The sequence below is a fragment of the Achroia grisella genome, unplaced genomic scaffold, assembly GCF_030625045.1.
Source record: "Achroia grisella isolate CSIRO2021 unplaced genomic scaffold, CSIRO_AGI_Agris_v1 utg109, whole genome shotgun sequence".
Lineage (NCBI taxonomy): Eukaryota > Metazoa > Arthropoda > Insecta > Lepidoptera > Pyralidae > Achroia > Achroia grisella.
The window spans coordinates 4,371,122-4,387,187 of record NW_026712573.1 but is presented as its reverse complement, the minus strand read 5'-3'; the positions used below and the strand labels follow the sequence as shown (position 1 = coordinate 4,387,187).

General features: G+C 33.8%; 1 protein-coding gene across 1 annotated transcript; it reads left to right on the top strand.

Moving 5' to 3' along the window:
* Positions 1–847: 847 nt before the first annotated feature.
* Positions 848–14,806, top strand: LOC131848190 (uncharacterized). Its single transcript, XM_059197974.1, has 8 exons — positions 848–868; positions 1,372–1,425; positions 4,821–4,877; positions 6,136–6,204; positions 7,693–7,864; positions 11,906–12,077; positions 12,634–12,898; positions 14,657–14,806. The coding sequence occupies exons 1-8, from the start codon at positions 848–850 to the stop codon at positions 14,804–14,806; spliced, it is 960 nt and encodes a 319-aa protein (XP_059053957.1).
* Positions 14,807–16,066: the final 1,260 nt, after the last annotated feature.

Here is a 16,066-nt window from a genome sequence, read left to right as displayed (position 1 = left end):
TACAAGTAGGCTGGCGACAGTAAATCGCTAGCACACGACGCCCGTACTGCTAGTTGTTAGGTATTTATGTAAGTTGTTATTTAGTTGAAATTAGGCTGCGAAATTACAGGGTATTTGGGCTCACAAACTTTCGCGTTTATAATATTAAAATAAGTTTGTACTATTTTGGCTGTATTTTGTTACTTTGAAACAAATAAATTTCTCTTTTTTGTTCAAGACCAAGACACGTACTACAAAAAATTGCAATTATATAGATAATAGGATATGTCCTACTATTAATAAAATTGCAATTTTTATTTTATATAATTCTTTATACAATTCTATATTTGATACTGGAGAGACATAAGTTGCGAGCATTATTGATGGTAACCGCAAAGCGTATGTACCTAGTATGTACATATAGTAGGTACATGAACAGCATCACTTACATTGACTCGTTGTGTGACGCCCGTGGCTACACCTTCAACCTAAACACAGCTTACAAAAGCTGTAAGGCAGTTGGAATAGATGGGGAGAAGCCTCCACGTAGTGGACTTTATAGACAACAGTCTACCTCTATAAAACTAGAAATTATTAAATTAAAACCGCAACTAGGACTATGGTATAGCTTTGCACCGCATTTTTTGAAATAAAATTAATATATATGTAAGTCATGACAAAACTGAAAACGCGTAAACGTGTGAAGTAAGATGAATGAGAATGGACTTAAACTATAATGTTAACTATTCAGGCTCCTGTACCGAATGAACCTGTGTCAGGGGATCCTGTACCGAACGAACCAGTGTTAGCGGATCCTGTACCGAATGAACCTGTGTCAGGGGATCCTGTACCGAACGAACCAGTGGCAATGGATTCGTACTCAAACGAGGTGAGCTATGCTCCTACTCCTATTGATGTTAACTCGTCCAATTTTTTTATTAGATACCTATTTCATCACCAGTGTTTTGTCATTTTTTTTTACCAGTAGATAGATTAATATAATTTAATTTAAACGAGTTCGTCGATATTTTGGAAATGTATATAATTTGACTATTTTATTAAAATTTGTATATTATTTACATCTTATACACATACTTAATTTTGAAACGAATATACAGTAGTGCACACTCGCAAAAAAATATAAATATAAAAAAATAGTAAACATTTATTTATTAAAATGTACATATGCAGTAGTAATACTGCCAATATTGTAACTTCATTGTAGAGATGGTAAAATCTAACATTTTTTTCAATACGTTACAATTACGTACGTTATTAGTAAACTTATAAATGTCCAATAACACTATTATTTATTTAGATAAAAGTCCACGAGAGTGTAAACCGCCTTACGCTTTTTATTATTATTTTATTTATACATATTACTACTTACAGAATACCGTGGATTTTAATATCCAGCAGCAACCTTCCGGGTCCGGCCCAGAGCAAGTAAGTAATCACATGTTACATTATGAAACATATTTTACATATGCCAATATTTTAATTTCATTCATCTACTTTGGAATGACAAACAATGTGTTGGCCTCCCACTGATAAGACATCACATCATCATGTGACACCCGTGGCACCACTCACACGTCTGCCATTCCGGAGGACCAAGTCATATTGCGTTCATATCCTATTAGCTGCCTTTACACTACACAATCTTTCATGCGCGACTTAGCTCAATTGAGCCACAGTGTGCAACTGTGATTATTTCATTTCACTTTCTTTATAAATTGTTGTTTTTATTTCACAGTTTTGTTGTTTTCCACAGTCGAGTTTACGGTTTATAAATTATCAATAACTGTATATAATTATGTATTTGCTGAATAATCAGATGTCTGCCACTTTCCAATGATAACTAATTATTAAAAAAGTCGCCAAAGCACGCACGATTTATGGACGCGGGAATGCGCGAGCTGGCGGCGCAGTGTTTCTCGTTTTCTTTGTCTACATTTGTACTACATGAGAAATTGCATATTACGCAGGAATGAATGTGCATGTAGTATACTACTTCCTGCGTGAAATGCAATTCGCGCATGAAAGTGCATACGTTTAAAGACATCTATTATTCCACTGTCATACCTCACGCATCAACCAAAACACATTAAAAGCATTCTGATGGGAGGCTGGAATAGATGAGATCTCTATGGATATCTCAGGTACTACTCACGTTTCACTGCCAACATTTGCCAACTGGTAGTGAAACTGGCACAGCCCCGACTCGTGACTCGATCTTCACCATTATTACTCCAGGATAACACAAGTCCTCGTACTGCACAAGAAATCTTTGCAACCTTAAAGGAGCTGCAGTTAGAAACCATACGTCATCCTCCGTACTGGCCAGATCTTGCTCCAACGGACTACTGTTTTTTCGTGATTTGGACAATTTTCTAGGTCAAAAAAATTCTTCCCAGGAGGCAGTACAGAATACTGTCACAAAGTTTGTCGAATCTATTTTGGGGACTATAAAGGGAATTGTAAAGGCATAAATGAACTTTCGATTACATGTCAGCAATGTATAGCAATTTTTATGATTTATAATTTCCCAGCAGATCACCTGGGATGAGTTTTTCTATCCCCAGCAACCCTCCGGGTCCGTCTCAGAGCGTATAAGTAATATGTAATTATGAACCAATTTTGTGTACGAACTTTACATTTGCTAATATATTTTAACAAATTAGGTGTTATTTTGCGAAAGTCAATTTCATTACTTAAATAAATTACCTATGTTATTTTGTTTAATTCAATTCCGCTACCATTAGCATGTGTGAGATCACAAATATTTAGTGCGGAAACCTGACCACTGCTATTGGAAGCATTATGACATTTATTAAATCTACGCCTATGTTGCTACACGTGTTTCATCTCGTAAACGACACATCATTAGTCAATGAATAGAGTTCGGATATAGCTTGGTAACCTTATTGTTGATAGTTCGGCGTTTCGGAGTAGTAGTCGCCAAACAGTCGGTCGATAATTGTTATTGAATACGCGACATACAATACTTTATACAATTCTATATTTGAAACTGGAAAGACATAAGTTGCGGGCATTATTGATGGTAACTGCAAAGTGTATGTACCTTGTATGTACATATAGTAGGTACATGAACAGCATCACTTACATTGACTCGTTGTGTGACGCCCGTGGCTACACCTTCAACCTAAACACAGCTTACAAAAGCTGTAAGGCAGTTGGAATAGATGGGGGAGAAGCCTCCACGTAGTGGACTTTATAAACAACAGTCTACCTCTATAAAACTAGAAATTATTAAATTAAAACGCACCTAGGAACACGATATAGCTTTGCACAGCATGGTTTTAAACAAAATTAATATATAAGTTATGACTAAACTGAAAACACGTAAACGTGTGACGTGAGATAATGATGGCCTTTAAACTAGTCAACTGTTAACTATTCAGGATCCTGTACTGAACGCAGCAGTGGCAGCGGTACGGTACTTTAACGAGGTGAGCTATTCTCCTATTCCTATTGTGTTATCTCGTCCAATTTTTTATTCGATACCTATTTCATCGACAATTATTTGTATTTTTTTACCAGTAGATAGATTAATATAATTTAATTTAAACGAGTTCGTCGATATTTTGAAAATATATATAATTTTTCTATTTTATTAAAATTCGTGTATTATTTCGATATATTATTTACATCTTATACACAATTTTGAAACGAATATACAGTCGTGCACACTCACAATTGTAGGGGATTCATTTCATTTCACTTTCTCTATAAATTTTATTTTGTATTTCAGTTTTTATTTTCCAGAGACACTTTTATAAATTAACTTTATAAAGTAACAGTAACTCTATATAATTATGTATAGTCAGATGTCTGCCATTTTACAATGATAACTAATTATTAAAAAGTCGTCAAAGCTCCGAGCTGGCGGCGCGCGGTGCGGTCTTTCTCTTGTCATTGTCTTTATTTGAACTACATGAGAAATTGCATTTCACGTAATCATTTCAGTAAGTCCTTATATGACTTAAATGCAAGGTTCTGGGGTGATGTGATATACTACAGTCTCTCGATTTTGTTTCTTATTAGTATTCCACGACCAAAGTCTATAGACAGAGAAATATTATGTATAGAGAGAAATATAGATGAGCACAAAGTGTTTTGATGAAAATGGACATTATTATACACATGTCATTAAATATATATATATATGATTACCATCTAATACAAAATCATTATGTAGTAAATTATTCCTGATATTTTAAATCGAATGAGGTGAAATTAACATTGCATGTACACAACACTTGTCTGTTATACGGGTTATACCACTAAAACTTCAAACACTTCTGTTATTTTTATATTATATTCCAAATACAATATCAATACAATTATTTCATCACAATCATTTCAAAATTAATTCCTGGTACACAAAATATTCATGGACTTGTTGATGAAGCAATATAATAACAATCATGAGCTTGAATCATAAACTTATATGCAGTCGGTCACACATAATATAATAACTTGGAATTTCTTTTCATCCCCAGTCCATTGCTTTCTTTAATTTAATTGCATTGTGATTAATAATTTACAGATTTTTCTTCTGCTTTTTTCTCTTATTTTTACTTGCATTATTATTTTATACAGTAAAAAGTTAATTATATACATATATATAGTTCTTATTTTTTTGAACTCCTGTTCTTTACAGTAAATAGGTATGTTCTTTATTTTGATCTGAATGACTAGGAGATTTAGAATATTCATCTCTTATTTGTTTAAACTTTATAAAGGCATAAGTGAACTTTCGATTAGATGTCAGCAGTGTATAGCAATTTTTATTATTTATAATTCCTTTTTTCCAGATCGGCATAGCGGAATTGTCACTTGTCAAGCAACCCTCCGGGTCCGTCTCAGAGTGTGTAAGTAATATGCAATTATGAAACAATTTTGTGTAAGCACGGTATTATGAATTAAAAATATTTGTAGTAGAGATGCCATGAATACTCCTCTTGTATTCAATAGTTTTTTCTAGTCGACTACTACTTTTTAATATTCGATATTTGGCAGAATATCGAACATCAATCTTTCTGCGATACTATAGAGTTCTCGGTGATATTAATATATGAATCAAAAAAGGGTTCAGCTCTAAAACACCATTTTTAAGAATAAAATGTGGAGGTATTCAATGTACAGTTAAACATAAGAAATTCTGGTTGTTGCACTGACGTTGCCACACATTTTCATACAACATTTATTAGCAACACAGTTTGATATAATAAACAATCAACAAATCATGCATGTCGTCATATTAAACAAAGTTATCAAATTATCCAAATATACCATATAAGCAAAATACATTTTCGGTAGAGAACCTAGCTGAACATTCGGTATTAATCGGCAAAATCACTATTCGTGGTATATACATATATATATACAAATATATCATTCTACTACCCTTGTGACTGCACATTTTCTGTAATGTAATGAATTTTAATAAAACACAATTTTTTTAATAGCTTTCCGTGATATTCTGTAAAGAAGGTATTGTAATTTATAATATTTTTTTAAGTACCTTAATTCTTTGACTCGGTTTCACCAAAAAACAAGTTAGGTCCCTTTGGCGAAATTGGTTAGTTTCTTGAATTTCATCACTCGCTTTTGGCTTGGTATACCTACGTTTCAAGACTGTATTATTCTAAAGAGAATATGTAAAGACATACACATATTTACTTTAGATCAACATATGTTGATTATACAGATTTGTATAATAGTAATATGTATCATAGAAAAATCGAAACTGTTCTAAATGAAATGTAAACTCTATTTTTTATCTATCATAAACACACAGTTACATAAATTATTATATGTCCACAATATAAAAACATAATTACAGTGTGCTAGTAAAAGAGGTAACAATTGGCGCCTTTATTACTAAATAGAGACCAGACAACCTTAGGATGGTACGCCTTGTTTTTGCTTTTATCCTTTATATCTGGAGGCTCGAAGGAAGCAAACCTCACGCGCAAAACAGACAACTTGTACAGAACAGGACAGAACAATTCATACTGAACGGTGTTTAAAACCTACTTAAATGCCATAGCAAACATATTTATAAGATTCCAACTATTTATGGTTTATTAAATTTTTTTACAATTGTAGTAATCTGCTGCTTTTCAGAGTACTGCTGACTTTCAAGACGTTTATGAATTTGACGTCGTCCCTGATGAAGAACTCCAACGATTTCAGGTAATTTATACCATAAAAATATATTACTATAAAAATAAAAATATAATTCTACCGTTATCTATATATTAATATGTGAAGCAAAAACTTTGATCTCCTTTTTACGAAAATGTGCGCACGGAGAAGTATGAAATTTCGCACACATATCTTTAGTAATATTATAAATGCGAAAGGAACTCTGTCTGGTTGTATGTCTCACATTCACGGCAAAATTACTGAACCGATTTAAATGAAATTTAGTAGATACATAGTCTAGACTCTGAGGACATAGGCTATTTTTTAATGCGAAAGATGGGTTGAAAGCGGTTATGAAAGGTTGTATGGAAGTATCGTCTATTTTAAAGCTAGGCTATTAGAGAGCCTGTTATTTATTTTTTAGGCTGTTAAATAAATATAAATAAAGAAAAATGTTGTTAGTGGTTGAAAGAAGAGATGAATGATTGTGATCGAGGTTAAAACCATACCTAAAGTTAATAGTAGGAATAAACCTAACATTATTACGAATCCAGATTTAACAGAGGACTACTTAGTAGTTCATTATATGTATATTCCCCACAGATAATATACAAAATCAGTTACTCATGTCTGTCAGCTTACAATTACGTTCCGTTTTACCAAAAAACTGAAATGGTCAAAAATAATATTACTTCAAAGAAAAATGTATAAAGTAAAAATAATTTTATTTGTATATATCTGTGTCTTCATTATAACCATTTCATTGATAAATAATATTTATAACCGTACTATTAGGTTGAAAGTAAGTTTTAAATTACAAGAACGGAGAAAAGGAATGGTGATGGTGACGGAATGGTGACTATTTCAATGTCAAAATAAAAAGATTCTACGACTCCGGCGGCGTTGTGAGATATTTCATATTGCTCCGTCCGCGAAATTCATGTTAAAAAGGAGTGAAAAGTTTTTTCTTCACTTATTAATAGAATAGTATTATATTATTAGTGTTGCTCTTGTAAGTTCACATTTTCAAGTCGAAACGTGTGTACGTTTAACAACCTACCAAACTAGCACTAATTTATTAGGGTCAAATATAAATGTACAATAAGATTAAATCAGTCGTAGTGATAAGAGCAGACCAGTCCCTACAAGCAGCACTCTTTCACGAGTATGACGTATGAGCCAGCTATCACTGCGCTCGACCATATTTTAGGCCCAATACCCCAATGATAATGTAGATTAGTTTAAAACTAATGACACGCTGCAGCGCAGCAAATGATGAGGGCATTAAGCTTTCAGTAAAGGAATAATCTCTATTCAAATAAACTTATTGTTAGCCCTTTTGAATTGTCATATTTTTATTTTACCACAAGAAGAACGAGCAATAATTTGCATGTTGGTCCTTTAAATAAATGTTGTTCAGTATTACATTTTTAAGATTATTTTGAATACATACTACTAAATATAGTATAGTCATTAGTTATTTAAGTTCATTTTTACACTGTATTGTAACGTACTGTAAAAGCTTAATATTTTCAGTATAACAATGGCAAACTTTATATCCGCCCAGACATCGAGTTCCACGTTAATGTTACGGTAAAAAATATGGGAGAGAAACCAATGTACCTATGTGCATTTATTGACTCACCATACCAGACGCCGGTCCTGAAACACAATAAGACCTGCCAGAATCTTCTATCAGGCAATACTGGTTTGTATGATATTTTACAAAGTACGTCCTTCAAATATCTTTAATTTGTGGTCATAAGTCAGGTGAAGTCGTTACGAAATATACAGGGTGTAAGGGACAGATTGACAAAAACTGAAACTGTGAATTCAGACCATTATTCTGAACTGAAAACAAGTGGAAATTCATTCTGTAGTTTTTTCCCTTTTTTTCTCTAATAAATCCTGTAGGACATTTTATCATAATATAAAGAAATAATAATATTTTATAATGAAATATTATAAAATATCAAAAAGCAGCAATGTAATTCGTTTTAAAATTGTACCGATACGCGCGAATCAGCTGTGTTATGAACTTATGAGTCAAGGTCAACGGCATAAGCGTACGAAAAATGTGTTTTGCCGTACTATAAAAAAACTTTTTCGATTTTATGTTGAAATGAGATTAGGTTTTTACTGTTTTTGTTTTGTATTCTTAATTGTGAATACTTTATTATTATTATTATTAATGGAACGTCAGCCAGCACGTAATGGACTATTTACTGCACGCGAATATGGACAAATAGATGAACAGCCGCTATCCAGGCACCATGTAATTTCACTAGTGTGTTCTACTAGTAGTTCTACGGTACTAAGGTTGCCGCCTTTCTTCTTTCCCCAACTTCTTCGGTGGCGTGGCTCTTTTTGCTACAATTCTTCTAGTATTTTTACCTTAAGATCTTCGGGGTTCAGTAATGAATCTCGTGACTCTGGCTATTCCGAAGTCATCAAATGTTCCTGGTAGACTATACAGTAACATAATGCTGAGTAACTCTGAAGGTATTTTAATCTCCATGTCAGCGAGTTTAACAACGATGTCCATGAAATTATTTATGTGATCGCGAATATCTTCTTCAAAACTCATACGCTTTAGAACTAATTGTTTCAGCAAGGTCTCCTTTCTTGCTGGTCCGGCATAATCTGGTATTGATTATAATTCGTCACAAAGAGATATTGATTTTAATTTCAGCACTGGGTGACAATGTTTTTGCGCCACTTACGATATCCCAATAATCATTTTTGATCAATGCGGCCTGCGCAAGTAGGCTCCATGTATCGTAATTTCCTTTATTTAATGGTTCTATTATATATTTCTGAAACTCGACGTAGATGCCATTTTATTGTTAACCACGCTCTGCTACCAGTTCGTGAGGGTTTTTGGCTAGAAAATGTAAGTTGAATGAAAACTTTATTTGACATATGTCTACAAAGTAATCTAATAAGAATAATAGAACACAGGCAACAAACAAACAACCGTGCCAGTACTAACAATTTCTGGCAATTTCAAAACTTCCGGTATGCTACCGGTGTATAGAAGGTTGGTCATTAGGCCAAGGACTGCACTAAGAAAATTTCAGGTAAAGATAAGCGACCAAAGTCGACTGCAAATTTTTAAAAATTACTCGAGGACATTGGTTTATATGTTATGTCAGTGGCGAACGAAGAAAAAATAAACAGTGCCGAGGTGATATTTTTGTTAAGAATGGTATAAAAACTATGTAATGTGTTTTATATTCCTACCTTGTCATATAATTTAATATCTGTCTATGCTTTTGTTGACAATTGTGAAATAATTAGATACTTATGTACTTATTTAATAATTTATTTGAACAAAAAGACGACATCTTTTATTGCCTTAACAAAAGCCGGAAGTAGGTCAAGGTGAAAGAAAGAATCATAGATAATAAAAAAAAAAACAGAAAACACAAAAGTTGTACAGAGTAAGTTACTTTAAAGATAGAGATAGATAAGTTACTTTGAAGATAGAGAGATATTCTAACAGCTTTCACACAACGTGAATATCACGTAATGTTTTAATTTGAAATATCTAAAACATACACATCCCGCAAAAATTAAGGGAACACAAAAAAAAATCTGACTGTGACACCTTAAACTTCTTGTGAGGTGCTGTGCTGTGCTTTTTACGCCACGACATGGAGTCTCGTTTCGATTCGGTTTATAATGATTTTACCACTCCCAACACACCTAAGTTTCGACTCCAACTCCAGTAACAATTCGATACTACAATACACCATCCTTATCTTCATTACAGAGGTCCAAAAATACATGTGAACACTTTACGCGCTGTTGTTTTGCGGCAATGTGAGCATTCAAGGTACCCATTTTGCGCTGAACTTTGTCATGCCAAGATGATCGTACAGGATTTTAAAAATGGTTGTATCAGATACTCCAACCATTTCTGCGAGTTGTTTCTTCTTTAGGCGAGCACATTATACAAAAAGTATTATATAAAAAGTTGAAATAATTGTATTCGACGAATACAATTTTTTCAACTATTTGTATAAGTTCTGGCGTGGTCTCCTCGATGTTCCTGCCCGCCCTCGAGTTGTCTTCAAGTGATGCCCTTTCCTTGTTTTAATAAACTGTTCCACTTGTACAACATAGTTTTTCCTGGGCAAGAGTTGCCGTAAACCAATGACATCTCATTCATTATGGTTTCAACTGATTTTCCTTGCTTGGTAAGGAATTTTATAACGGCATGATATTAGATTTTTTCCATATTTCCCTTTCCCCTCCGGATTATGTTGGTTGACGACAACTCGAAGACTAATAGTCTAATAACAATGAAACCTCGTATTTATACTAATTATGAGTCACTGAATACGTTACGATTCCAACGAGTCTAATCACCCCCCTACAACTCTCTCATTTCGCGAACTTAAAAACGCACCCATGTACTTTCTGGTTCACTCATCAAAATTTGTAATGAAGAATGTTAACTAATTTTTAATATTAGCTCTCCATATTCTCTGTCAAAAATAAAAAATATAAGTGAAAGAATTACTTCAATACGTCAATTAGTTTCTGATTTATAGAAGTAAGTAGTAAGTAATCATGTGTTGTGCCGAAACGTACAAATACAACCACCAAAGTAATAGTTATTTTTATAATAATCACAAAAAAATCCAACAAATTTGATAACAGTCACCACATTAAAAATGCTATAGTACGTTTACAGCCTCTGTTGGCGGCACAATCTTCGTAAGTTACATTTAAAACTTCGTGGTTTTAAATGTACTGCTCTTTTTACTTGTATGTAACCGATAGCATCATCACCAAAGCCGTCTCTTGCCGACTTGGAATAAGTTACAAATAAAAATAAATAAAACATTATAATATTAATAAGACAAATGAAAATTAAAAAAGGTTTAGTACATCTGTTCAACCCACTACATTTGCAATAAATCAATATATGTGTTTAGTTAAATTTACTAAAAGAAGTACCTATATTCACATATGTACATACGTAGGTACCTATAGACATAAAACTAACACACATTTGTTCTCTATAACGTAAAATTTAAAAGGTTTAGTACTTCTGCCTATTTGAATTGCAATACGATATCAGTTGGGTATTTTTTTTAACAAAACACTTTAAAACAGATAAATAATTTTCTAAATAGCAAGAAAAGTTAACTTACTTTTATATTCCTTGCATTTCGGCGGCAACGAAATCACTAGGTATTTGTTGATAAACAATGGGCAACCATTAGTGCATCTATTTTAAGCAGATCATCCAATTGCCCTTTTTCGATTCCTACATCCATTTCATTATGAAAATGAAACAAAATACTGCACAAACTCGGCGACTCGCTACTAAGCGGAGCGGACTGTTGTAAAAATGACGTCACATGTCACGTGACTGTTAGCGGGACTCGAAATTTATCGTAAGTTTAAATGCCTATAAAATCAAAACTAATAGGTATTTTTGACTAAAACAAAAACTAATATATTTGTATACACTTTCAGTGTCACTACTATTAAACTTTCAGCCGATTTGGCATACCTATTAACATCCTTCATTTACCAAATAATATTGGGCTTATCGACTACCGATTGGATGTTTGCTCTCAACATAGTAGCTAAGAAATATCGAAGCCGCTTCCTGTTTTGCTTAGTTCAGAAAGCACGACAGACTGACAGACTGAGGTACTTTCGCATTTATAATGACACTAAAGGTCAGAATGAAAATGTACGTTCGATTGAAATATTTTTAATATTGCAGAACAAATGCTAAGTTTACATTCCTGCGATACCAATACTGAGAGCGTTCACAATGATGACACTGGATCGATGAATGCCATATTAAGACATGTTTCCACCAAATTGGAACCTAGTAAAATTAAACCGTTTTATGGATACAATATTGTATATGAGAATAATACATGCAAATCGGGGTGTGGAATAAAACATTGGAATATTCAAGTCATCTTTATGCTAAAAGACGAGGAGTAAGCAATAATTATTTTTACACTAATCGTGCCTGCGAATTCAGGTTATAAGTTACAAATATATATTTATAGAGGCCACCTGTCGATGATAACCAAACACAACAATAAATAAAACAATATCATTCCGCCATATTATTTTAATCCGTCCTGCCTACGGTCTCGGTGGTCTAGCGGTTTAGCACACCGCCATGGTCGAGTGTTCGATTCCTCGCACAGTACAAACATTGTATTCATGAGTATGATGGTTTGTATCGGTCTGGGTGTTTTATATTATTATGGATATACTCGTATTTACAAAAGTATTTAAGTATCAGTATCAGTTGCCTATTAGTATCCATAACACAAGCTCTACTTAGATTGGGAATACCCATAACAATAATTTATAATTAATAAACTATTAATATTTTCAATAAATATTCATTACTTAAAAAAGTACAATGACGATGTTTTATTGATAAAAATGATATACATATGTTTTATCAGTGTAATGTTTTGTCAACAGAGGTTATGTAGTGGGTCAAAAAAAATTGCAAGTAGTATTGACCTCTAAACCGCGCAATGCTATACTACACGCCATTAATAACAATGGTAACAATGGATCACAATCTACTGAAGGAAGTGGTCAAACAAAGACAGTTAAAAACAAAAGGAAAATTGTTGAGTCCAAACAAGACATGGAGGACTCCAATGATTCAGATATACCCCTAGCTGTATTAAGAAAAAAGAAGAAGGAAGATAACAATAACCAGATCTACATAGTGCCTTCGGTATGTACCTGCCCGTCACCTTAAGATTGTGAAATCCTATAGTTTATAATCTATCTAATATTGAAGGCCTCTAGCACGCCTCATTTCTTCCGATGGTCGCGGGTTCGATTCCTCGCACTGTATACGTGACATTTGTATACGTGAGTATGATTGTTTGTATCGGTCTTGGTATTTTCTATGTATAATATATATGTATTTAAGAAAATGTATGTATAATAAGTATATATAGTGTTTAGTACCCATAACCAGAAGCCATATTTAGCTCGGTTCTAGATGGCGTCGTGTGAGTTGTCCAGATATATTATTATTATTTTCTAACGAGGTTGTGATCAATCAGTAAATTTTGAACAGTACAATATTGCTTATAATACAACCCGCAACATCAGCACTATTAGAGGTGAGTTGTCTGGTTTTATCTCTTCTATCCTATTCATTGCCCTCTAAGTGACTGAACAGATTTATGAGGCCCATAGTTAGCAACCCATCTCTGTGCCGTAAGTCATCACCGGCATCACACTTTGGTCGTAAACCTTCGTCTTGAGACTGTGGTAATTTAGACGAAAATATATATTGGAACTTTTTTTTATACTTCTATGGTGGCAAACAAGCATACGGCCCATCCGATGGTTCTTCTTCCCGAACGCTGACCATCCGAGTTGGATTCGACCGAATGAACATTTAAATGTAGACAAAGTGAACGAAAATGTTAGCGCACCGCCAGTTTAGACATTCCCACGTCTTTGACTCTTACGAGAGCCATTATTTTTTCAGACTTAATTATGTCAAAATGTCGGACATCTGATTATGGAGAAAAGATTTTTTTTTAATTTATTTATTGAAACCTTCATCAGTGTACAGTTTGATGCAGTCCTGACTCCCAAACTAGCGTGAGCTGTATATCAGTTTTTAAAAGAAAGTAAAAACCATGAAATATACTCGCTGCCGCTCGCGAAAGAGTGAACACAATAAAAATAGTAAAACGCAGTCGCTCACGATTGCGTGCGCTGGCTTTCCCGCACTGAATCGCGCGCGTGAAAGAATCTGTCATGTAACGGGCAGTTTATGACAGCGTATAGTTGACTAATAACAACGACCGAATGGTAAAATATAATACTATACGTCTTCAGAGCACCGGCGTTAAACGTTGCGTTTCACATCGTCAGTCGAGGTTTGAAAAGTCCATCTCCCCACCACTTCCTAAAAATCGCCGGCAACTCACCTGCAATTCCCGTGGCGCTCATGGGCGGCAGTGATCTTACCATCATGTGCCAAGAACGTTTTGCCCTCTATGCTACAAAAATGACTCTTTAACTGACTTTATACGACATGGTCATTCACGCTAGAAAGAGACCAGCTGCGGCCAACAACATTAGAATATTTCGAAAACAAGAACTTATGTCGTCATGTGACATCATTCCTCGTACATTGTTATTGCCGGAGAAATAAGATTTCACTTCGGTAAGCTGTTTTTTATTGTTACATTTTCCCATCAAACCCAAACAGCTTGCAAAAGCTAAGTGCTTGGGGGTTGAAAGCGATGAGACAAAAGTACGTTTAACGACTCGGTTTATATATGGTATGTGTTTTATATATACGATCTAAGTATTTAATTCATATATATTTATAGCTGAATACATATGAATACATATACATTATGTTTACTATGTGAATGGCTGTGCGACTGTACGTGTATTTGTTGTTTACATATATTTTGCTTTTTGTATTATGTACTAAAAGTGTGAATTATTTTGTTTACAGATTTATGTCAAAAACCGATTATTGTTTCATAAACTGATTAAGACGAATATCAACGAGATAAAATCGCACTTAGCTCAAAATAACGAAGAAGATGCTGAACATTTAAATGCGAACATTGCTGTGCTGGAACACGGGCTCAGTTCAGTTTAGGCAAGTATATTAATAATATCTTATATTAACCCGGAACAATTCACATAGAGCCTTCTAGTTCCAAACTATGCAGACCATGTGTTAAAGGTACTAGATAACCGGTATAAATATTTAAATATTTTTATGTATCTCAATATATATTTTTTTCTATATTTTAATCGACGATCAGTCGCAAGACTTTAAGTTGTCAACATATCTCCTTATAGCTACTTGATTTGTAAGCGAAAACCTCTTCTGCCTTTCTACAATATCTTGACTATGTGAGAAGGCTCCAAGAACTGTACTGCCGATGGATTAGGATGGTTAGAGAGTCGAGTTCAAGAAGCATGGTGCATTTGCTATAGTTACGCAGAATACCATTTTGTATTCTTTGTAGACACATGAGGTTGCTATTGCTGGCCGTGGCCCACAGATTGGTATCAGAACAGACTTATATACTCGGGAGTTTATTATCCATAAAGTGCACCGAATTCCTTCCCATGAGTCAGCTCGACTGGATTTGAGGTTCATCTCATTTCTTTTCTTTTTTTATATGATACTAGCTACTCGCCCGATTTCGCACGGGTGTACATGTATTATATATATATATATATAAACCTTCCTCTAGAATCACTCTATCTATTAAAAAAAAACTGCTTCAAAATCCGTTGCGTAGTTTTAAAGATTTAAGCATATATAGAGACAGACAGCGACAGCGACATTATTTTATACTATGTAATAATGATTTCCAAGTGAGTCTCTTGTCCAGATGAAAGCCAAGGTATTTCATGCAATCGATCTCGGGTTTCTCTTCATTACTAAATCTGACATATAGATGGGTGAAAGTATGAAACTTTGCGTGTTTATGTGAAAATATGCTTTGATTTTTGCACCATTTTGTCATCCATATATTGGATTTATCCAATATATATTAGAGTTTTCTGCTAGCCCTCTCTGTCTGTCTGGTTTGTTATCACTAGCGAGGTAGGCTATATCATCAGTGTAAGTTGTGATAGTAATATCTTCTGAGATGGGTAGGTCTGACGTAACTATACTGTACAGCTATGGACCCAGTACTGAGCCCTGTGGTACTGGTTTATTTATAATTTTTGATTTTTATTTCTCTTTCAAATTACACTCCACATAAACTGCGTTATTGTATTTCCACAAAAAAAAAATGCTGTTACTGTTTGCGAGAATTGGCTTAACATTTAATATTCTGTATTTATAATGTAATTTAATTGTAAATCACTTGAGATTTATAATTTGCATGCCTCCTGA